Genomic DNA, 22908 nt, shown 5'->3' with positions numbered 1-22908 from the left:
GGCCGCGGGACCGGCCTTCGTCGGAGTGATGCGAACATGCGACGGTACCGCAATATATAATGCGCAGTAACGTATCATAGCGCTGTTAATGGCTGACAAGCGGTTGTTAAAAGCACGTGGGGAAACAGTGCGCGTGATAGGACAAGAAACACGAGAATAAACGCGTGCGCACTTGCGCCAAGACAAAACGAATAAAAGAGTAAAAAATGATTAACACTGAGTAAAAATGATGAAGCCACATAACGTGTGTGTCACCGGTACAAACATCAATAGCACGTCATAGGTACAACTGCGAGCAAGTTATCGATAAACATAAACGCGGGTGTAACATCTTGTCATGATCCGACAAAGCTCAAATAGGGAACTAATCTATCTGCGTGAAAGCATAGCGGCAATAATAGCGGGGGTAGTCAAGAGTGTTTAGGATATATAAGCCACAAAGGAATATATATATATATATATATATATATATATATATATATATATATATATATATATATATATATATATATATATATATATATATATATATATATAAGCCACAAAGAAAAGTAGTTCAGAATTTTTTTTTCAGACACCCGGAATCGAACGGGCGATCTCTCGCTCCGCAGCGCGCGGCGTTACATCTTTCAGCATACTAACGGCGAGCTATTTATATACACTATTTACTTCAGCGTGCTTTCTTGGTCACCAGCGAGATCGCGCGAAGCGCACGAGGCGCGCGCTTTAAAGGTCGTCGCCCCGCTCATCGCGATGCGCGCGCGCCTCCGGTGCACTTCGCCCTACAGGGCGTGGTCGCTTGCGCGCACGCTTATCGGGGGGGGGGGGGGGGGGGGGGTGTCTTGTGCTTTCCCCGCGATGTCCGCGCTGAAGTTAAAGAGCATAGGAAGGTCATTTCGCTCGCTGCAGCGGGCGCGTTTGCGAAAGGAGCGCGCTGTTCAAACAGAAATAAGTAACAACTGTGACAGTTGTTAGTTCGCGCGCGTCCTGTAAATACCTGCGCGTTCGTTTCGTGCGTCCTTCTATATGTTCGAGCAGCGCGCTTTAAGTGTCGAGCTGTGACACTTGATAGTTCGCGCTCGTCCTGTTTGTTTTCTTTTCGTGCGTCCTTTGCGCTTGAGCGACGCACTAGAAATTTCGAGCTGGTTTCCGTTCTTCGCGTTACATTCCAATTTGTTGCTATCGCATTCATTGCTTCGCCACTGCGGCGAAACTGCGACTTTTTTTGTTTATTTTTGCGATTGTTGACAATTTTACGATGACAACTATCATGTAGGAGAATCAAGACGAGCAGCCGGTGTCACACACATGCATCAACCTCTGCTTCTGTACGAGGGGTGTTCAAATGAAGATGTACGAAATGTCGTAACAACGTAACCGTTAACATGAATGCGTATGCTGCTATGGGAGAACGTAGCGAGACATCTAGGGATGCGATTGGAGTCTCCGTTGTGGATCGGAGCACGCGGAGGCGCCCGCATGCGCACGAGAGAGCAGAGGCTCTTATAAAGAGTGCCGTCCAACTGACGTGGCAGTGCGTGTAAGGACAGGATGGCGTTCACATGGCAAAATTCTACAATTTCTGACAGCGTACGGTGTTCGTAAAACCGGTCACCATTCATCGCCGGGTAGTGACCGCATACATGGAAAACTGTGTGTCCGACAAGTCCGTGAGAAATTGGAGGCTGTGAGAGTTCAGTTGATGACCTGAGACGAGGCCAGGCAAACACAGTCATCACTCCTGATCTCATCGACAAGGTGGACGACCTAGTGGGAAGTGATCGGCTTGTCACAATGCTAAGGTTGGCAGGAAAAAAAAAGCATCTGAAAAAAAAAACCTGAAAAAAAAAATCTGTAAGGGGAGCGCTTCAACTTGGACGACGAACTCAAGGAGGCTGTGAAGTGCTGGGTCTCGTCACGGGCAAATGGATTCTGGGAACAAACAATCGTTTGGCTCGTTTATCGATGGGATCGTTGGGCTCAGGCCTATGGTGTATACTTCGAATAAAGTTTTCATTTATCCCCACAGTGTCATTTCGTACCTTTTCGTTCTAACACCCCTTGTACATTTATTTCAAAAATATGTATGCGCGAAGTTTTATTTGGATAGCTCATCTACGATTCATTTTCTGTGAATGCTGAAAACAACCCTTAGGTACAACTTGAAGAGAAAAGCGTTTTCAACACATATGGCTTCGCAATATGAAGGTCGACTTTGCTGGTTGAAGTTGTAATGCTTCTGAGCTGTAACATTTTAGGCATGTATATATGTGACATTTTAGCGTATGATTACCATGTAAGACGGTTTGCGGCCACACACCAAGATTTTAATAGTTCGCAAATTTTCAGCTTCTAGCTGCGGAAATAGCCGCAAGCGTCATGAACACAATGTTAAATTATGCGCAGTCACGTCGTCATGCGTGTGCTGAATGACAAGTCATCTTATTGCTATGATATTGGGCACGTTTTAACTTACGCTTTCCCTCCGCTCTATTTTCTCCTTTTCACCGTGTCCTCTCCACCGCAGATTGTTGTTGAATCAAGCATACAGGATGGTCTAATCGCAACGGACGACTTCTCAGTAGCCCAGGGTGGCTGCCCAATACCATGTGAGCCTAATTTCTTTGTTTTATGTTGCTTTTGTATATCCCGAGCTTCTGACACTTGCTCGCTGTCAGTAACTATTGAAGTTAGCAGCAAGGCAATCTGCAAAAGCTTACGTGTAATCAAATGATGCCGAGCACCGTCAGACGGGGTCTTTCACTAGAGATCGGCTGGGTATCTGCGGGCGGCATCTGTAATTTTTACAGAAATAAGGATGCCACGCTATTTGTATTCCGGTAATGCAGAGCTAAGCCTCAATACTCTAGCGATGAATTCCGCTTCATTCTATGCAGCTTTTATATCCTTCATTGTTCACAGCCGGCTGATATTGCATGTCCTGTCAAATTTTACTAAGCACTAAAAATAATAATTGTGCACATCTGCGGTGTCTGGTACACCCTGAAGTGCCAAGAAGAAAATTTGAAAGGAATCCTGAGTTACACAGAGCGCTATACATTATGTAGGACACTACACAAGGAGCGTGGCTCCGCCCGTGTTTTCTCACATTTCATGTTCTCCGTACCACATTGATTCGACGTAATAAACAGCGTCCTTGTAAAACTGTTTATCTTTCCTTTACAGCTCTCTGTGCTTTTGAAGGTAGCGTCGAATGCGGCCACACTCGAGACATCAGCAATGTTCGGGAGTGGACTGTGCAGCGGGGTTCTGAGCTCGGTGTTACCGATCATACCTTGCGAAGCACGTTTGGTAAGAAGAGATGCCTGGTTGGAACAGATACTAATCTTAGAATTGCAAAGCATCTAATACTTCAAAGCGCTTGCATTCTTCCCAGTTTCCTTGAGCTCGAAATGTTAGCGCCTACATGCGGTGCCAGTATACTGCTTGACAAGTGAAATAATTTTGGAGACTATAGAAACTCAAAAGAACTAATGCCAGGAGTACAACAAAATTCGGGTATATATATACGCACAACGTTCCTGTCACACGCAGTCTACACAGCGGTGTACGTATAGCAACTGCAACTGAACTTAGAGCTAGGGCCCTAAGTTCGCCGTTAGCGTTGTGTACCGTCTTGCTCTTTCGCCGTCCATGTGGTTCTTTGCGCTACTGCGTGAACATTATTTGGAGTTTTTAACTGTAGTGTATTATTTTGACATAAGTGCAAAGGAATTAAAGTGGACGAAACAAACTTGCTGTCGGTATAGGGAACGAACCTACAACCTTCGGATAACGCGTCCGATGCTTTACCAATTGAGCTACGACAGTGGTCTTTGAGGCCGCGATTAGGAACTTGGCAATCAAAAATAAAGGTCTTACTATAGTTCTATGGTAAGTAGTGCGCAAGCGAAAAGACCGAAGGTATTGCAAATGTACAATAGTGCGATTTTATTGAATTATTATGATGGTCAAAGCTTACTGTACGAAAACAAAGGAAGACAATGGACATGCGAATGCAACACGGGCATCATTTGCGATATCTTCTCATATGCGCCATTTTTTTTGTGCACTGCTGCCCGTACATGTGTGATCAGCTGCTGTCTGATTGACTAATGTTGAGCGCAGGCAAAAAAAAAAGAAACCAAGACGTTCCACACTTTTTGCGCTTTTTCCAAAGGTCACTTTCTGTACTTGAACACAACGTCCGTGAGGCAGAGCCGTAACTCCATCGCAAGGATCCATCTTCCTGTTCGCAATGCAACGCCGAATACCTGCTTAACGTTCTGGTGGCGCGCCCATGGAGACCAGAGCGAGCTCAATGTCTACAGGTGAGCTACAACATGACGCGGATAGTAACGCAAACGTTTCCTTGATCAGGGCTCCCAAAAACAATTTACTTTTCGTGCGAAATTTATACCATACCATCTGCCATCTCCCTAAGTGTTATCGTAATCAGGAGATTAGCGGAGGAGGCTACTGCAACGTTTTCGACATTCAAACGTTACGAGCATGCATTGCCATGTAACCCCGTCTATATTCTGGTAGTAACAGCGCACTTTGATCCGCCTTTTAGGGGCGAAGCTCCTTAAGGCGGCGCCCGTTCGTCCCTCGTAGTCGTAGTAGCGCGTAACCAGTCGTAACGCTAGTACCAGATCTTGACCTCCAAGGTGGTGCCGGTGGGAGATTTTTCCTGTGCGTTGTTGAACAATAAAAAATTCGCAGCGTGCGCGTTAACTAAAAGCCGAATTCTTCTGTCTCTCATTCCCCATTAGCAGCCATTGGCATGTTCCAGTAGGAAACGTTAGTAGAAGTAGAAGTGTAAGTGTTAGCTAAAAGCCGACTTCTGTCTCTCATTCCCACTAGCAGCCATTGTTTACCTCCAAGGTAGTGCCTGGTGAGATTTCTCCTGTGCGTGATTAAACAATAAAAATTTTGTTCAAAACGCCGTTGATTGATGAAATAAACCAACGAAAGACGCCAGATGTTTTCTAAAAGCAAAACGAAAGAACGCCAGATGTTTCTAAAGCAAAACAAAAAGACGCCAGCTGCTTAACGAAAGACGCCAGATGTTTTCTAAAGCAATGGTTTTCCAAACAATGAAAATTCACAGCGTACATGTAAAATTAAAGTGAGCTGCAAGTCGTCATAACTCATCGAACCTTTAGTATAAACGCGCCCGATCTCACGTCGGTGATGATGTACTGGGCAGAATTCACGGAAGATTCACGGTTTACCGATGAACCTCCGCAGCTTCGCCCACTCATCATCATTCACTCCGTGGATATGCTGTGATTTTTTTCATGTTCCTGTGCTACCCTCTGTCGTTTTAGTAGGTGATCATGGACAACCGGGATTGCTAGTACGAAAGCCTCCGAGATCGAGCGCCATGCGGAGGGCATACAAAAACGATTCGCTCATTTTCCGCTGGGGGAAAGGCGCATGCGCCGTGACACCGTGAAAGAGGTGGATTGCAAGATGCTTCTGCGAGCATCTTGCAATGTAGGACCTTCTAGACATCCGGCAGATAACAGTAGCACGTATTATAATATATGCTTCTCTGCTTTAACTTGTTTCCTTGCGTCTTAAAACAAAACAAAGCCCACTTGTCAGCAAATCAATTACACGCAGGCTAGTCTTGTGAGCTGTAACTGATACTGCGTTGTTGAACTGCATCTTCAACGGTTCAGGAAAAGGAGGAACACGGTATAGGAATATGAGTTGTCGGAGCGAAGGGCGCGGTACATTAGCAAGGCATAAAGTAAGGTAGTTGGACGTTCACCGCAAAAAAGAAAAAAAAGGAAAAGAAACCTTATTGGAAAGATTAAGCATTCGAAAACTTGCTCTGGAACAACGGGGGAAAATGCAGCAAGGCAACAATTGCCCTTCATTCCCAATTGGACATCATAAGCTATAGAACAAAGCCATTTCCCTTGTATATATAGTACGGACCCGTAATGCCATGTAACTCTACATACTCCTCAATGTGATGCTGTAAAATGCTACAAAACATATATGCGCTGTGTGTGCTCTTGACTTCGCGCAGGTTCGTTCACGCTCAGGGCCTCGGCAATGCACTCCTTTCATTGGAGACTGAAGAGAGCGTCTGGTGGAATGGCCGCTCAGTAAACATCACCTCTGACAGGCCTTGGCAGGCGAGTGGCTCATATTTTGCAGCTGGTGCTAGAGTAGCTTGTCCACTCCTCAATATGCCGAATTTCTTTACGCACAACATTTACTAAAGCGGGCACACTTATAAAAACCTCAAAAACAACAGAGAAACTTACAAATAAAGCAGCAGTAATGCTACAAACACAGTGTAAAGTTCTGCGTAGTCACGTCAGAAATTGCTTAATGGTACATGACACAGACAGCAGAATTTATATAGGGCCACTCTTGACAAACGCCACCCCGCCGTGGTGGTCTAGTGGTTATGGCGATCGACTGCCGACCCGAAGGTCGCGGGATTGATTCCCGGCCGCGGCGGCCACATTTCGATGGAGGCGAAATGATACAGACCCGTGTGCTTATACTTAGGTGCACGTTAAAGAACACCAGGTTAAAATTTCCGGAGCCCTCCACTACGGCGTCCCTCATAGTCATATCGTGGTTTTCATACGTAAAACCCCAGCTATTATTATTGACTTGCAAATTAAACAAAAAGTTCTCTGTCAGCGATTCCACATGCGCATCCTTCGTATTCCAGATGCTACAGCTTCGGGTATCGCAGGCAGTATTTTTGAGAAAAAAAGAGCTAGCTGCGTGCTTGCTTTTCTAAACCGGCATATATGCGGCAACCAAGCTTTTTGTCTTCGCATACTTAGTATGCGAAGAAAAACGGGCAATACAGGGCCCTGGCCGCCGAGATGCCAGCAACTTCCCTTTTCTGTTTTCCGACGTTTTTTTCTTGCACTCTTTCTGTGAGCCGCGAATAATAACCTCATCACAGTGCACTTAACACAGATTATAAGGTCAGAGACCATAAACAATTTTCGTTATTTGTTGCGCGAAACTAATTCATTATCGAATACACATACATTTCTGCGATGTCAGAAAAAAAGTCCCATGCATCTAAGACGATCAGAGGTCGAGCGTTGTGTCGTTTAAGTGGCACATATTAATAGACAGAAAAAGTTGTTGGGCAATAGCCCTCTTTAAAGTGGTGACTTATGTAAACGAAGAGTGTGAAAATGTTTTCACTTGCCGTCTGGTTCCAGGTGGTATTTGAAGCACGAATCCTCGACTTCTACTGGACTGAATCTGGCATACTTCTAGATGACATCGAGATTCAGGAGGGGCCATGCCCAGATCAACGTAAGCTTACGTTTCATTAAGCCAAGCCTGTAGGATGTACAAAGGCCTAGCGCTCATATTCGTTGCTTTAGTCACATTCTGTTCATTCTAAGTTTTTTTCAGTGCAATTAGCCACCCTCTTTATCAGATCGAACTTCCATTTCGTAGCACCCTCTGTGAGGCTTCATAATCATAACCCAGCTGATTGCATGTATACACGTGAAACATATTCAGGCTTGTCACATATATATACATATAGTTCATTCTGGTCGAACTGCGCAGAGACGGGACACGAAGAAAGGCAAGACAAACGAGCGCTCGTTTGTCTTGCCTGTCTTCGTGTCCCGTCTCTGCGCAGTTCGACCAGAATGAACTATATATATATCCCTTTCAGCCCTGGATTTTTTATTTTCGCCGGAGACAATTTTTGTGCGTGTTTTCCTAATAGTTAGGACCTCAGAAGACCAAAAACGAAAAATTGAGCCAGTGGTGCAAGTATTTATGGATTAATTAGCATGTAATCAAATTAGGTCATCAGGGCTCAGTGGTCGTGAAATTAGGAAAATAGCTTCTTTATTTCTGCTATTCACTAGATCACACAAAATGTGAACCACGTCTCATTTTTCATTGTGATACTCCTTGAAATAACTTCTGTACGACGTCCTGAAAATGGCGGTTAGCCGCCTCACCTGACCCGCCTCGGCGTCACCCATGACTTCGGTCAAGCGTTTTCTTCTTTGTGGCTACCAGCTCCGCAAATATGTCGCAATTTTGGTGTCAATCACAGTGGGGATCATTGAAGAAGTATTTCCGCAAGAATGAGCAGTTTTGGTTTCATTCCCGAGGTGCTAAGGGAACTTTTGTGCGGTGTCGTCAATTGACGACGCCAGGGCCGAAAGGGATATATATATATATATATATATATATATATATATATATATATGATATATATATATATATATATATATATATATATATATATATATATATATATATATATTATATATATATATAGCAGAAGCAAGGTGTTGACGCACAGGACGAAGGCCGGGCCCACGGCCGAAACGTCAAATAAAGCTTCTTTTCACTTGTGCGTCAACACCTTGCTTCTGCTATTACTCCCGGATCCGGCGACACTTTTCCTCGAATAGATATATATATATATATATATATATATATATATATATATATATATATATATATATATATATATATATATATATATATATATATATATATATATACACAGGGTGTTTCAGCTAAAAAGCACCAAGTATTAAAAATTAGGCATAGGCGCTACGCTTCTCCAATTAGCTCAATATTGTTCTGAGCCATATAGAGCCCGTCAGAATATTTTTTCCAATCCGCCAAGCTCGGCAATTAACAAAAATTGCTTAACGAACTTTTTAAATAGTAACTCTAGAGAAAATTTTTCAATGCAAAAGTTGTAGCGCTTGTTCAGAAACATCGAATTTTTCAATCTGTGTTAAGATAACTCCCCTGCCTAAATTTTTTCCGGCCTTTCTTTCAAGCGCGCGAATTTTAAAAAATACCACGTGACTGTCGCCAAAAGCGCGGCACTTTCAGTGCCCACAAATGTAAGTTGAACGAATTATCTAAGGCTGCTCCGCGCACGAAGTTCGATTGAACAGGCTACCGGTGACTGCTATGGACGCTAAATTATGATAGAGGCGTACCATCTAAAAAAAAAAGATCTACGAAAGAGCAGCCGTCACATGTGAGTGCATCTTTTATCTCGATCCTTCATCACGCTGTCACCCTCGCCCCTTCCAATGCGTTTCTTCATTGGTGCGAAAAGAAAAGAAAAAATGCCTACGCTGCATCAAATGCTGCCTACGGTCTTATGCAGCATTTGCATGGCTACCGCTTTGTCGTTGAAGAAATTTTTTTGTTGTTGTTGAAACGGTATCCTCATTTTGTCGCTTAACGTCCATATATATATATATATATATATATATATATATATATATATATATATATATATATATATATATATATATATATATATATATATATATATATATATATTGCAATTGCTTTTCACTTTTTTCAAATAATTTTCTAGAATCATTCGTCATGATCGACATTCGAAACTGGCAGCATTTCTCGAGTGTTCATATATTGTCTTTCACATTTGTCGAGCGCGTATGTAGTTATGTAAATTTATCATCAGGATCCGCTCGCAAATTTGACACTGTTGTCCAGTCTCCTATCGACGTTTAAAAAGTTACCATCGGCTGTGCAGATCTGCTGCCAATACTTTTTTCACTGCCATGAGGGCTAACTCTCTCAATGGAAATCACCGGAAGCGATTAACTCTAAGTGCGGATTTTTTTTATAGTTTCAGTGAAGATGCTGCAGAATTTATGCAGAAAAATATGTCTCAGTTCGTAACAGGAAGGTGACAAGAAGACGGCGAAAAATGCTGACTTTGCGTGTTTTCTACAGACGATGTGGCTCATAGTCTGTAGAATTGCTACAGAAAGACCAAAACGAATTTTGTAAGGGTGTACTTTTTCTCTGCAATAGCGTATTTCCTACAAGTTCCGCACCTACTCGTATAATGGCTTGAGTCTTTTACGTTGCCCTTATTTGCAACACCGGAAAAATCTAACATCGGATGGAGTTTGTCTATGTCGAATGCCTCGCATGGATCGATATGCATGAAGCTCGTCCTAATATGCACGTAGTTCGACTGCCATGAGTGAACGTTTGGCCGCGCATGCACTGTCAACGAACTGATCCTTTCTAGTCGCCGTATTATTACGTGAAATAGTTTGAAAACAGCGAACATGCTGTGGAGTGCACACCGCATTATCTTACTTCTCTCAAAATCGCACGAGCAAAAAAAAAATGCTTGTTTACACTTTGATGCATTTCCAGAGCTTAAGTGATAGGTAAGCAAACATGCAGGCACGGAAAGAGAAAGTGACAGTAAGAACGCTGGTGTTCAACTAAATTTATTGCACTGAAGGAACGGGTTTTTTTATACAGTCAACATGTGCCGACAGACGCCACAACAGGGAATGTGGCTCATGCATGATGCCACTCAATAGTAATTCACAGTAGATAAGTTTCGCGCTGTCGCACGGTAGAGGCAGTCCTCACACACTTCTCATTTTCTTTACTCATACAAAAAGGCCTCATGAACGAGACGGTATTTTTCATCCTTATACCTGCCGAGAACGCGCGTGATATGAAAATTTCATCTGCATTAGTGTATTTTACAATGGTCAGCTATATAGATGAAAGTTCAGCATTCCAACTAGCGCAGTAAGCTGCTTTAAGTACTGCTTGTTGACAGGTTGCTCAAACATGATCTGCGTCATAATGGCTGATTGGGGGAGTCGGTGATTCATGATTATACGAGCGCGTAATTATACAGAGACACAATAAGACAGAGGCAAGTGCATCTTCTTGTGTCCCTGTGTATTGTTAAGCGCTCGTATTTCAAGTATCTGACCTGCGGTATTTTCATTCTCTTTTGGCCGCTTTTTTAAAAGCGAGAGAATGTTTCATCATAGTTTCTGTATTTAACGTTTTGTTTAAGAACGCTGTAGAAAACAATTATCTACAGTGAGCTCCGCAATGTTTGAATGAACGCTAATGCAGCTCCGTGTTCACAGTGCATACATGTCCAACTGAGAGACACACGCGCTGATAAGGCAGACAGCTTGCAGGTTTTGAGCCAGGCACACCAACCAGAGAAAGCAAAACGAGAGGGAAAGGTGCTAGGAAACAACGAGGAGAGGCCGGGTACGTATATGAACGTCCTTAACTTATTCAATGGAACCAATGTTCTTGGACGTGGCATAAAATAGGTGCACTTTTAGCGACATTGTGCTGCCACGCTACACGCAACCTTTTTTCGACAAGCAGAGTAAAGCTCGTGGTGCACAAAAGCGCATCTAGAAATATACAGCTGCAGGTAGGACAAAAAGTGAGTCGGATAAAAACAAGCGACTTGTTGACGGTGATTGATTTTTTTTGCAGACGCTTGCACTTTCGAAGGACCGACATGTCTTGCATGGGAGAATTCGCATGACCGTGAGTTATTCCAATATAACTTGAGCTTTCCTGTATTTCGTCATAATTTCTTTGGCCGATGTAACCTATTGAAATGTATATATGTGATGCGAATCATTCGAAGGCCAGACACATCCTACCAAGTTTGCATTCGCGGAAAGGTCGCGGTGTATGTCATTTTTCTGCCCTTTGGAAGTTCCGCAATAGGCACTGCGGTTGTGAGGGTCGGAATTTTACAATTATGCGGGCTTCAACATTAGGAAATTGAGTAAGTCAAAATCAAGTAAAGGTAATGGAAATTTCGTTTCTTGAGTGATGTAACTGGTTAGAATTTGTGAATTAAATTCCTGCATTAATGCAGCTTATTTTGAAAGCAGCTCTGAATACAACTGAGACAGGCAGCGAAATCGCACATGGTCGACACCATTGCGTTGAAGTTTAAATCGCGAATAAAAATGTTACGTGCGTCCAACCGAGCCTCATACTTTCTGATGTCATTCAGCATTCACTTCTGGCTGGTGGCATCATGAACGGGCTGGTCTCTCCATGTTCCACTCGGACCATACGACAGGAACCCCTGAAGGTGAGTATGTGCGCGCATTACAGCCACACATTGCTTCGGCGTGCGATGGTTTCCTTCATTTTCGAAAGTACGGAGTCGCGTACAGGAAGTACTTGCGTATCGCTGAAGATCACGCTTATGCATTTTCTTCACCCTTGCTTTTGATTAACCAATTATGTTATTGAGTCTGCATATCTTGTCATGCGCAGTGCCGTGGGCTGTCATGCGCCGCGTTAAGATGCCGTATACGGTAATTTTTCAGATGTATTCTTGTACCGTTTCATTTATTTTTATATCATTTTATATATTCACTCCTGCCCAAGGCAGACTAAGGCCGGCAGTATGTACCGAATGAATGAATGAATGAATGAATGAATGAATGAATGAATATGAATGAACGTATTCCCATTTCGACTGCGAATACTCAGATATGGCACAGCTTTCACTGAGAAAAATGCATTTTCCAGACCACAGTTCCAGGCTTAAAAATATGATTTATACGATGTCACTGTAACACTATAGTTCAATTCACTCGTATGTGATTCTCTTTAAAAAAGAGCACACCTAAGTGCATGCAAGCGACTGCAGAACGTAAGTGATATAAGCAGAAACATTAATTGGTGCCAAAACCACTGGGCTGTGTTCTTTCAAAAGAGGCCATTAGTGATTGTGTGAAATCGACTACAGGTAACTATGTGTAACCACTCTGTCCCTTCAGCAAGAAATTTTATCCCACTGGAAATTACAGTGCATGTTTGCAAGAACCCTGCTTGTGCGCTCTTCGCACCACTTGCGCTACTTAATACTGACTAATGTTCAACGCCGACAGGATGTTACCTTCTAACGAACTGTAACTTTGCAGGCTCGAGCATACGACACTCTATGACATAACCCAGTACTCAGCGACTATTTCTGTACAATCTTAATGAGAACTGACGCGAAATACGAGCCCTTTCAAATTCCCCTTCTTTCGTTCATTTCCACATAAGTAAGATGGCCTGCATAGCCATCTCTTGCACCACACAATTTCTGACTGCCTTGCTTCGGTGTTCAAGTGATAACGAGCCGGTCAATCCGTGTTTTGTAAACCCAGGGCACTACCTGCGCTTCTCGGCCAATGCTCCGGGACAACTTGCGGTGCTGACGGCAGCCGGCGGCAGCGGTGACGCCCGGTGTGCAACCTTCTGGTATCTGCTCTCGGATGAGCTTGACGGCCTCATCCTACTGGCAGGACCCACTTACTTCAACGAGTCCACGCACGGTCAATGGCGTTCGGCCCAATTCAGTCTCACGAACAACTACGTGAGTGTGCCACAATATATGAAGTGATCAAAACAGCACATATACCAAGCATGCGCAATACTTCTGAGATATATGTACTCGTTGCTGAGCACTGCATACTTTATTTCAAACAAAAAACAACAATGACCATATATTATCTTCTTCTCAATATCATGTAAATGTAAGCGGTCGAATGAGTCGGTTACTTTTTATATTATTATTCGCATTTCTTCATTCTCGCTATTTCTTGTGCTCCCTTCTCGTGGTATGTTTCACATTTGGGTAGAATCAATAATGTAAGCGTTGTATAACTCTAAAGATTGTTCTGTCGCGTCTCGTTCCTTGGAATTTGCACTTTACGGCGTCAGTATAAAATGGGACGGCTGAAAAATAAAGTGCAAGGAATACTACTTTCATCAAATATAAATTGGTGATGCACAGTAGCCGCCGTAAGGATACGATGAAAATGTATGTATATGCCGTGTCAAGCATGTGCTGCAAAGTGCAACAACTGCTAGCTTCACATTAGTGAAAATACAATACAAAGCTAGAGAAGAGGTAGATTAGAATTTGTTTCTTTATGTTAATGCGAGGGGGGACGGGGACGATAGCGATCCAGAAGTTTGAATGTAATAACGTGACTGGTGGGAAGCGCAGTTTATCTTTGTCACAGCCAGCATAAAGAAATGAAAGTATCTTATTGATCGATTCACTAATGTCACGAAATCTGTGCAAAACATGCAGAGGTCTATCATCGCTGTATCGGGCACTAACCCCAAGGCATTTTCCCTGATCGACGACCTGCTCGTTAGCGATGACGACTGCACCACCGAAGGTGAGACAACGAAGTCTTCAGAGCCAACCCGTTTAACTTTCTGCAATATTTTCTATCCCCGAACACATTCATTTCCCGTTCGGTTTTAACCCGATGTATTAATGCAATTTGTATGTGTCCTGTTATTCGATGGCGTGAGGTTTTGGCCGCGAAAAGTCAGGTTAACGCTAGCTTTGAGGACCATCTGTGTTGGGTAACCTCACAATGCGCAGTAGATTATTTATCTTTATTATAATTGTGAATCAAACCACTAACGCGCATTTGTGACCACTAACTGGCTACAAATGCAGACAGTCGTTATTGCAGGAGATATTTCCACAGTTAGGACAGCGACCACAGTGGAAATAGGGACTGCTGTAGCAACCTCTTACTTTGCAACTACGCTCTTTTCCACATCAACAGAGGCGGTGACGGTGGCCACCGCGCACGTTACTGATGGTGAAGAAAAAACGCAACCGATAGCCCCTTCAACGGTGGTTATGACTACTAGACCCTCATCTTCTGTGGGTACCACAATGGTGTCTTCAACGGTTTCCACCACGCCCGTGTCCACCACCACATCAGCGTCGACTTGTGGCAAGGGCATGTTCAGCTGCCGCGACGGCAAGCGCTGTGTCCCTGCACTGCTCATCTGCGACGGCGTTCGTGATTGCCCCAACGGAGCTGACGAATTATGCGGTAATATTATGTTTGGTCCCGGACATTCCAGCTCCTGCTAAAATTTGCAAATTTAGATGGTCAAAGCTTAGTATTTTAAACTTGAACTTTTAGGAATGACGAAGCACGTTTCTGTGCAACCTTGCTGCAGTACGGTCAAGTTAAAATGCGTGTTCCACTCTGCGCAGGAGACCGCGATTACTGTCCCGGTGCTCATTACTTTTGCCGGAAACCATCAACATGTATTGACGCGTCCAAGCTGTGCGATGGTCATGAAGACTGCAGCGATGAATCGGACGAGGTTCTCTGTAATGGTGCGTATTCTAACTTTCATAGAACGACGTGCACCGGCTGTTAAAAAAAAAAACATTACGTGGTCTGAATATGACCTATTTCTGGTTGCTGGACGCAGATTGTGCCGGAGTATTATGACTTAGTTGCCTGCGTTGCGAGGCGTTAACAGTGGTACTTCATGCAACACGAGATCAGTCTGATTTAACAGACATCAGAAAAGTATCATTTATAAATGTAAAAACGATGTACGTTCTTAATCACTTCACTCTTGATCAACGCTTTTAAACTCTTCCCACTTACCTCTGCACGCTATCCGGTCGTCTTACATCCGCTCGGCCAAATATAAGATTGCAGACACCTCTGCCTGGCAGTAGTCTTGAAGCATCGAATGCCTGAAATTTCTGGTCCCAGCGGGCTACATACAGGGATGACTGGTTTTGAAATCTATGACCTTGTGCAACTTTGGTGCATCAACATTAAATATAATACACGACACCTACTCCAAGTTATTTTCGAAACGCATCTAGTTAGCTATGAAGTAAAAAGTTGTATAAACAGGAGTGCCTCAGACGTTTGTCAAGGGCAGCCTTGGCATGACGTAAAGCGAAAAATTGTTGCTGCGTGTCTCTTAAGTTGTTTTTGCTCTTCTCCTGGCACAGACTGCCCACTCTACTTCTGTCGCAACGAAGGAAATTGCAGCTTACATTCGATGTCTGGAGCACCAGAATGCACGTGCACGGCCGGCTTTCAAGGAACTCGATGTCAGAGAAAGCTCGTGCGAGATCACACAGCGGACTCAATAGGTATACTGAGGCATATCCTAATGTGTTTTATTATTTTCTTCTATCGGAAAGCAAGTGTGCAATGGAGCAGCAAGACATACGCACACGTTCGTGCTTGAGTATACATAACATTGGTTGTCTCGGTTAAAAAATATACGGGCGTGCAATGTACAATGCACGTTCTTCAGCACTCTGAGGGTTCAAGTCGTGCCATAATTTAATCTATGTGCTGTGTTGCTCAAAATAGTGATCAGTCCCGGAAAGTCGATTATCGGTCAAAACTTTCTAACAAGAATATTTTAGAGTATTCTAACAAACTTGCAATCCGGTGGTATTTAACTTCCCACTTATTACGTCATAATTTCTTACATGAGCTAATAAAGCTATCAAGGTAGGAAACAATCGACGTGACTTCTCAACTTTCGTGCTCCGATGCAGTGCTCGGAAGCGTATTGCACATGAATTAATCGAGTTTTTAGCCTAGCGCGCCACCACTTTTCAATACAACGCTAATTTATACGGAATATAGTGTATGATGTTCTATTTTTAAATATTTTTTTTCTAGCAATATTTTACCTGGATATTTTCATGTGCCCTCGGAAACTGCAAAATGCACCTAGGGCCTCTCGTGCACCGTGACTGCATCTTAAGTCTAGGAAAACACAGAGCATTGCTTCTCATAGACGACTGAGTACAAGTAAGCCGAGGAATTGCTTTACTATTAAAAACTTGTTAATATCGACTATATCTGTTGGGAACGTCGATGATAGGTTTCTTATACATGCATCACATGAACATAATTGTCGCATATTACAAGGAAGCCTAGATACTCGCGTTTGCAAATTCTTCTGCGTATGCAAGCAACATTTGACGGGTATTAAATCGTATTAGGTATAAGAATATTTGTGCACGAGTACCAAAAACAGCGCAGGATTGTAAAAAGAGGAAAACGAAGCTGAAATTCTCCACAGATCCTTCTTACTATTGCACATGGCCAATATGTTTTCCCGAATGTGGGCTACTTTTTACAGTAGAAAAGTTAAGCTTCGAAATTCTCCTTCCGGATAGATGCCCCTACGAATCCCCTACGGATAGAATCCCCGGATCCCCCCCGAATCCCCGGATAGAATCCCCTACGAGCTCCCTGTATAATTTCCGCGCTTAGAGGGAATATATGTACAGAATATATATATGTACATAATATTGACTCAAGTTATCACCTTTCGGCCCCGCCACGGTGGTCTAGTGCTTATGGCGCTCGACTGCTGACCCGAAGGTCGCGGGATCGTATCCCGGCCGCGGCGGCTGTATTTTCGATGGAGGCGAAAATGTTTGAGGCCCGTGTACTTATATTTGGGTGCATGTTAAAGAACCCCAGGTGGTGGAAATTTCCGGAGCCCTCCACTACGGCGTCTCTCATAATCATATCGTGGTTTTGGGACGTTAAACTCCAGATATTAAGTTATCACCTTTCGGCTCAGCCATCAAAGGGACTGCGGATTTGTTAATGTGGGAAGGCATTAGGCATGCCTATACTCATGGACGAGTCCCTTGTAGTTATTCGCTTCACATCCATGGCACCTATTGTCGACAACTGCGCAAAACAGCTTGAACTCGCTGCAAAGGCGCGAATTGTGTGCTCAGTTTCAGGTACAAGTGGAGGTTGGGCATATGGTGCCCCCATACTGGTACTCATCATCCTGGGCCTGACCGTCACAGTTATCATTTACGTCAGGCGGAAAAGGAACAAGGAGGCACGCCGTGAAATGTGAGTGGCCAGGCAGTCCGTCATTTAGTCAATGTGTGTAGCATGATTGGTTACATGTACGCCTGTGTAAGCCTGAAGCAAATAACGTTTTCCCGTTGCCTTGAACTTTACATAAGTATGCAATGCCAGAGCAGGTTTTTTTTTTCCCTGGTTATTAGAGTAATGGAATTCTTTCGGGAAATCTTCACATCGCAGGCCTATAGTAGCTTTATAGACAGTTTTAGTGTTTACAAACACATGCCCTGGACTGCTTCCGGTTTTCTCATCCGACGTAGCATACTAGCACTGGCGGGGAAGAAAAGACTTGGCGAGTATTTCAACACTTTTCTCTGTGTGTTTTGCGGAATACCTCAAATAAATATTCTTCTGAGTTATACACAAAGTTATAAGAGGTGCTCTTGAATTTTGTGCACCCTCCTTTTATCCGGAAGTAAGAAGAGACTCCTTACTCTGAGACAACTTAAAAACGCGGTTTCCGCTTCGGTGTTAGAGAATGATAAATGAAGTGTACGGAAGTTTCTTGGTGTAGAACGTTTGCTGCTACTGTTGCAATGTGGTTATATGCCAATGAAGTATCACGCTGATGTAGCAGACTTCACTGTATAATCATAGCTTCTTACGAGGAATTATGTTGGCTTTTTATTATATGTCTCGTTTATGTCTCCAACGTTTCCAAACTAAATGCATCCGTCATGCAATTGGCGTCGTTTTCTACTGAAGCACTGTCCGGCTTACTTTCTGTACAATTTCTTTCAGGGAGCAGAGCAGCCAAGTTGCGGTAGAAAATCCGATTTACGGGCTTGAGTTTGGCCAAGTAAGTGTGAATTCACACTTCTGAATTTCCTATAGGTCAAGTTTTTCTTTTGTTTCCGAACGCAACGTAGCCTTTGCTTACCCAGAAGCAATTAACTATAGCTTGAATAGGAGCTGTTGAAATTCATAAAATTGTGGCTAGCTGGTGTGAGCACTTCAAGAGCATTGTCCTTCGTTTTTCACTGCCGTGTCTTTTCTAGGTTATAAACCGCAGTTCGCTGCAAAATCCGCCATTTTACTTATTTGAGAACCGTATTTTCTTTAGCAGCGCGCTCAGTTCGTCTTATTAACTGTTGGTACATCTTGGTAAAGAGGGAGTTTAATTGTGCGACACAGAATGTAGAATGAACAGCACGCTGTGCTTCCTTTTGCATCATGTATTGTATATAAGCGCACACTAGTGGCTGTTACATGTTTGCGGGCGCCAGTACTGGCCTAAGGGTTTAATTTCTTTATTTCCTTTGCACACGCCTTGGAATTTACACTTGGTGCGTGCAGATATCGCTTCACTAACGCTGCAGGGCCCTCTTAAGTTTTATAATTTGGATCCGTATGACAATCAAGTTTATTCTTGATATCTCTATATAATAAAAGGTTTCTGCTGGTGGGCCTATACGTAATAACGGTGGTTGCGGCTCTTGTTAAGACTTTCTAATCAAGATGTGTTACCGTGTGTTCCAATTTCATAAATACCACCATAAATATAATTATACTCTGGAGTAGCGCGCGTCACCGCAAAATGCTTTAGTTGTAATGACATTAGGCGCAGCCTCATTGTAGTCATTGCACCTGCTAACTGGTCGCAGTATAACCAATTGCATAAGTTATCCCACTGCGTTTGTCTGGAACGCTTCTACGTGGAACTTCATACGCACAATAACGTTTAGTATGCTTCATGTTATTCTGAAGAACATGCTTTCTACATAGCCTGTTTCCCTGCTGCTTTTTTCCAGGAGGCCACGCCAAATCAATCGACGCTGCCAAGAGACTCGTGGTTATCCAAGACATTCAGGTTTCCACGAACTAGTCGCATTTCCACGAGCGAATGTTGATTTAAGCTGTTTCAGTCATTTGTTAATGAATGTATTACGTTGTTATTACAAATATACGCCATTTTCTTTTTTTTTTCATCATTATAAAGACAATGTTTTCATAGGTTCGTAAGACGCACCTCCAAGCAATATTTGCCAAACATTTACTTAATAAACTCCCAAAACCCTGCCAAAGAGTATGATACGCGATCGTCAAACTGTACATAGGCATGCATCAAATTTAAATTGAATAAATAATATTTATCGTACCTAATTTGCTGCAGTCGTTTTTTTCTTATTTTTTAGACTACGAAGCACGCAGGACAATGAAATGGTGAAGCCATGTAGTTGGCGCCAAACGCATCGGTGTCAGCAAACACTGTAACACTCGGGGAATGTTTTTGTTTTCGGTTGCAGCACTCTGGTAATGACCGCTGGGGCAGACTGAGACCCAGAAGATGAAGTTTGTTGCACTGGAAACAGTATTCAGAACATTGTCTTCGTGTGTGCTCATACTTTAATTTATCACCGATGTGATGACGCAGTAACAGAGACAGCTTGTGCTATTAAAGAAATGTTGCAGATGTTTTTTCTGGTTAATGGCATGATACGGTACTTCAGTTGTTGGGTGAACAATATAGCACATGAAATAATGAAAATCACAGGACCAGCACGCATGCACACTCAGATTGCTCATAAACTCGTAATAAGGCCTTCATTTTTCCGAAATATCAGAACTGTTTTCGCTGCGTGCACTGCGCAAGACTACGGGCTAAGAATTGCCCGAAATTTTAAAATTTGACTCGCAGTACAAGTGTGGCGCAGCCTGCGGAGAATGCCTGTCTGACAACTAGGCAGATTTTAGCCACGCGCAGCCTTAAGCGGTGTTTCTATGTTCTGGCTCAACGATGCGGTCAGTAGCTGGACACATATGCCTCAAAATGACCACCGCCGTGATGGCTTCAAAGTAAGCCTCCACCTCGTATGCTGCAGGTGCTTGGAAGGAAGCCTTATGGCACCACGAACCCATCGATTTTTCTAATGGGTAGACATATTCCCTGGCCTAGTGCTGGTCTACATTACATGGAAAAATGTTTCAAAAGCCTGGTGAGTTTATGATTCTAAAATATTTACTCCGACTTCACACAACAAAAATATAAGAAAATTACATAGACGTTTCGCACCTATGCGGGTGGCATCCTCGGTATACACTGGCACCAAATGCGTAGGTCGCCCAGTCCACTGCTTGTCACTTATGTCCCTGTAAACGTCCGGTAGGGGTCCGCGGTTGTTGTTGCAAGCCGATTTGTCGCGACGGATGAACCACGATTCCAGGAGTTTTCTATTCCCCACTTTTGTTCCCGAGTCAGTGTCATCGCATTGTTGAAGTCGAAGGTATGTCCTGTTTTCCAGCAGTGTTCGACGAGCTCTGTCTTTGTACGCGTGGCATGGGTGGCTTTAGCGACGTCCCCTTTGTGTTCATTGAGCTTCTTTGATCTTTCCCTGCCTGTTTCGCCGATGTAAGTAGCGTCGCAATCCTCACATTGTACTTTGTAAACGACACCGCTTTGATCGTTCGCAGGTGTGTGGTCTTTGGGCATAGCGAGCACGTGTCCCAAGGTGTAATGATGCTTAAAAGCTGTTTTTACGCCCAGTGGACGCAAGGCTCTCCGAACAGAGTAAGGAACCTTGAACGTAAGGAATAGAAACAATGGACGTCGTCTTTTTCTCGTGGCGCACTCCTCGTTCCTCTTCGCATGCGCTCCTGGGTGACGTTAATAAACGTCCTGGGATGTATAGCCGCAACTGCTGAATAGAGCACACCGCATCACAACGCGACAAGAAATTCCTCACGACGGACCGTTTGTGTTCGGTCGGGTGATGAGTGAAAGGACTAAATATTCCCGGTGTCACATTGCTTCCGGTACACTATTGTTTCCACCCTGTCATTATCAGCCCTATGTACAAGCACATCCAAAAAAGGCAAGACATTTTCTTTCTCTGTTTTGCACGTGAACTCGTGGAGAGCATCCAGAAAGCATCGAGTGCCTCGTGGAAAGCATCCAGATTTGCCCTTTTCAGGATAGCAAGAGTGTCATCCACGTACCTACAGTACATTTTCACCTGAAAGGGTATTGAGTTCAGTACACGTGTTTCGGCGTGCTCCATCACTAAGTTTGCCACGGCAACGGAAACAGGACTTCCCATTGGGCACCCTTCAGTTTGACGGTAAAACGTATTGGCGAAACTGAAGTAGGTTTGGTTCAAGCAAAACCACAGAAAAATTACGATCTCCTCCACCGACATGGACGTACGACTTTCTAAATTCCGATCTTCTTTCACACGGGCCTCCGCCACCTCGATGGCCAAGACGACAGGGACATTTGTAAACGAGAAAATAGCATCAAAAGACACCATGACATCGTCCTCATCAAGGTGCTGCGTACGTACATCAGTTGTAAATTCATAGGAGTTCTTGACTGACCTGGTATTGTCCTCGGTTAGCGGCCTCAGCAATCCAACCAAAAACTTCGACAAGTTGTAAGTTAGTGACCCAATGAACGACACGGTAGGGCGGAGAGGACAACCATCTTTGTGCACGTTGGGCAGCCCATAGATCGTTGGAGTGGCCCCGTCCGAAGAAAATAGTCGGCGGTACAACGTTTGATCTATGCTTCCTTTTTGCGCAGTGCACGTAATTGTTAAACCAGCTGTCGTTCTGACTTTGCTGTCGGATCACGCTTCAGCTTCACAAAGTGCAAGAAATCGTTCAAGATGCTGTAGATTTTCTCCTCATAATTCTGTCGGTCCAGCAACACTGTGCCTTTGCCCTTGTCAGCAGAAAGTATGACGATAAAGTTATCCGACGTGAGGTCCTTGAGCGCAGGGCGCTTCCCAGCGGCAAGTTTTGTACGAGTGCTTTTGGCATTAGCCTGGGCACATACAATGCGGCTACGAGCCAGGTTCACCCCAGTTGTGTTCTGAATGTGCCGCAACTTCTCCTCAACCTCCGCGATGATGTCCCGTTTCGGCACTCTCCGTGTGCGGCACTCTCAGGCGAAGCTCAGGCATAGATGGGGAAACGTCTATGTAATTTTGTTATATTTTTGTTGTGTTAAGTCGGAGTAAATCTTTTAGAATCATGGCTACATAACAGAAATGTTTTTCTAATTTCGTCATATCGCAAGATCTATAGGGCCTGCGAGATCTTTGGGCACGCTTTGTCCCTTTATGCATCCTAAGCACTATTTTAACCATGTTGCAATGTTAACCAAACTAGCCCGGCGATCCGCGCTTCTGCGATTTATTGCTAACGCTGCATCCGCCCTCAATCATTGCTTCAACACATAGAAACCAGGCAGCCTATCACCAAGGAACCTTGTAATTACCTTTCCGTACCAAGCACTCGTTGCAAATAATTGTTTTAAGTACGTGGAGATGTAAAGTCTTACGCAGCAGTGCATGCATGTCGATCATACTTCAAAAGGTTCCTGTACCACTCCTAGCTGTAAGGCAAGAGGATGGTTTATTTCTCGCCTTCTGTT

General features: G+C 43.7%; 1 protein-coding gene across 1 annotated transcript in view; it reads left to right on the top strand.

Moving 5' to 3' along the window:
• LOC119405490 (MAM and LDL-receptor class A domain-containing protein 2) overlaps positions 1-19624 on the top strand; it is a 79673-nt gene extending 60049 nt beyond the window's left edge. Inside the window, exons 29-43 of the mRNA XM_037672327.2 lie at positions 2528-2609; positions 3187-3312; positions 4181-4331; positions 6047-6155; positions 7218-7314; positions 11308-11361; positions 11843-11923; positions 12996-13204; positions 13928-14018; positions 14421-14696; positions 14864-14989; positions 15629-15772; positions 17396-17519; positions 18276-18333; positions 19286-19624. Coding sequence (XP_037528255.1) covers positions 2528-2609; positions 3187-3312; positions 4181-4331; positions 6047-6155; positions 7218-7314; positions 11308-11361; positions 11843-11923; positions 12996-13204; positions 13928-14018; positions 14421-14696; positions 14864-14989; positions 15629-15772; positions 17396-17519; positions 18276-18333; positions 19286-19384 — 1827 coding nt within the window. The 3' untranslated portion in view covers positions 19385-19624. The remainder of the gene's footprint in view (positions 1-2527; positions 2610-3186; positions 3313-4180; positions 4332-6046; positions 6156-7217; positions 7315-11307; positions 11362-11842; positions 11924-12995; positions 13205-13927; positions 14019-14420; positions 14697-14863; positions 14990-15628; positions 15773-17395; positions 17520-18275; positions 18334-19285) is intronic.
• Positions 19625-22908: the final 3284 nt, after the last annotated feature.

The sequence above is a fragment of the Rhipicephalus sanguineus genome, chromosome 1 (assembly GCF_013339695.2).
Source record: "Rhipicephalus sanguineus isolate Rsan-2018 chromosome 1, BIME_Rsan_1.4, whole genome shotgun sequence".
Classification (NCBI taxonomy): Eukaryota; Metazoa; Arthropoda; class Arachnida; order Ixodida; family Ixodidae; genus Rhipicephalus; species Rhipicephalus sanguineus.
This window is presented reverse-complemented; position numbering and strand designations above follow the sequence as displayed.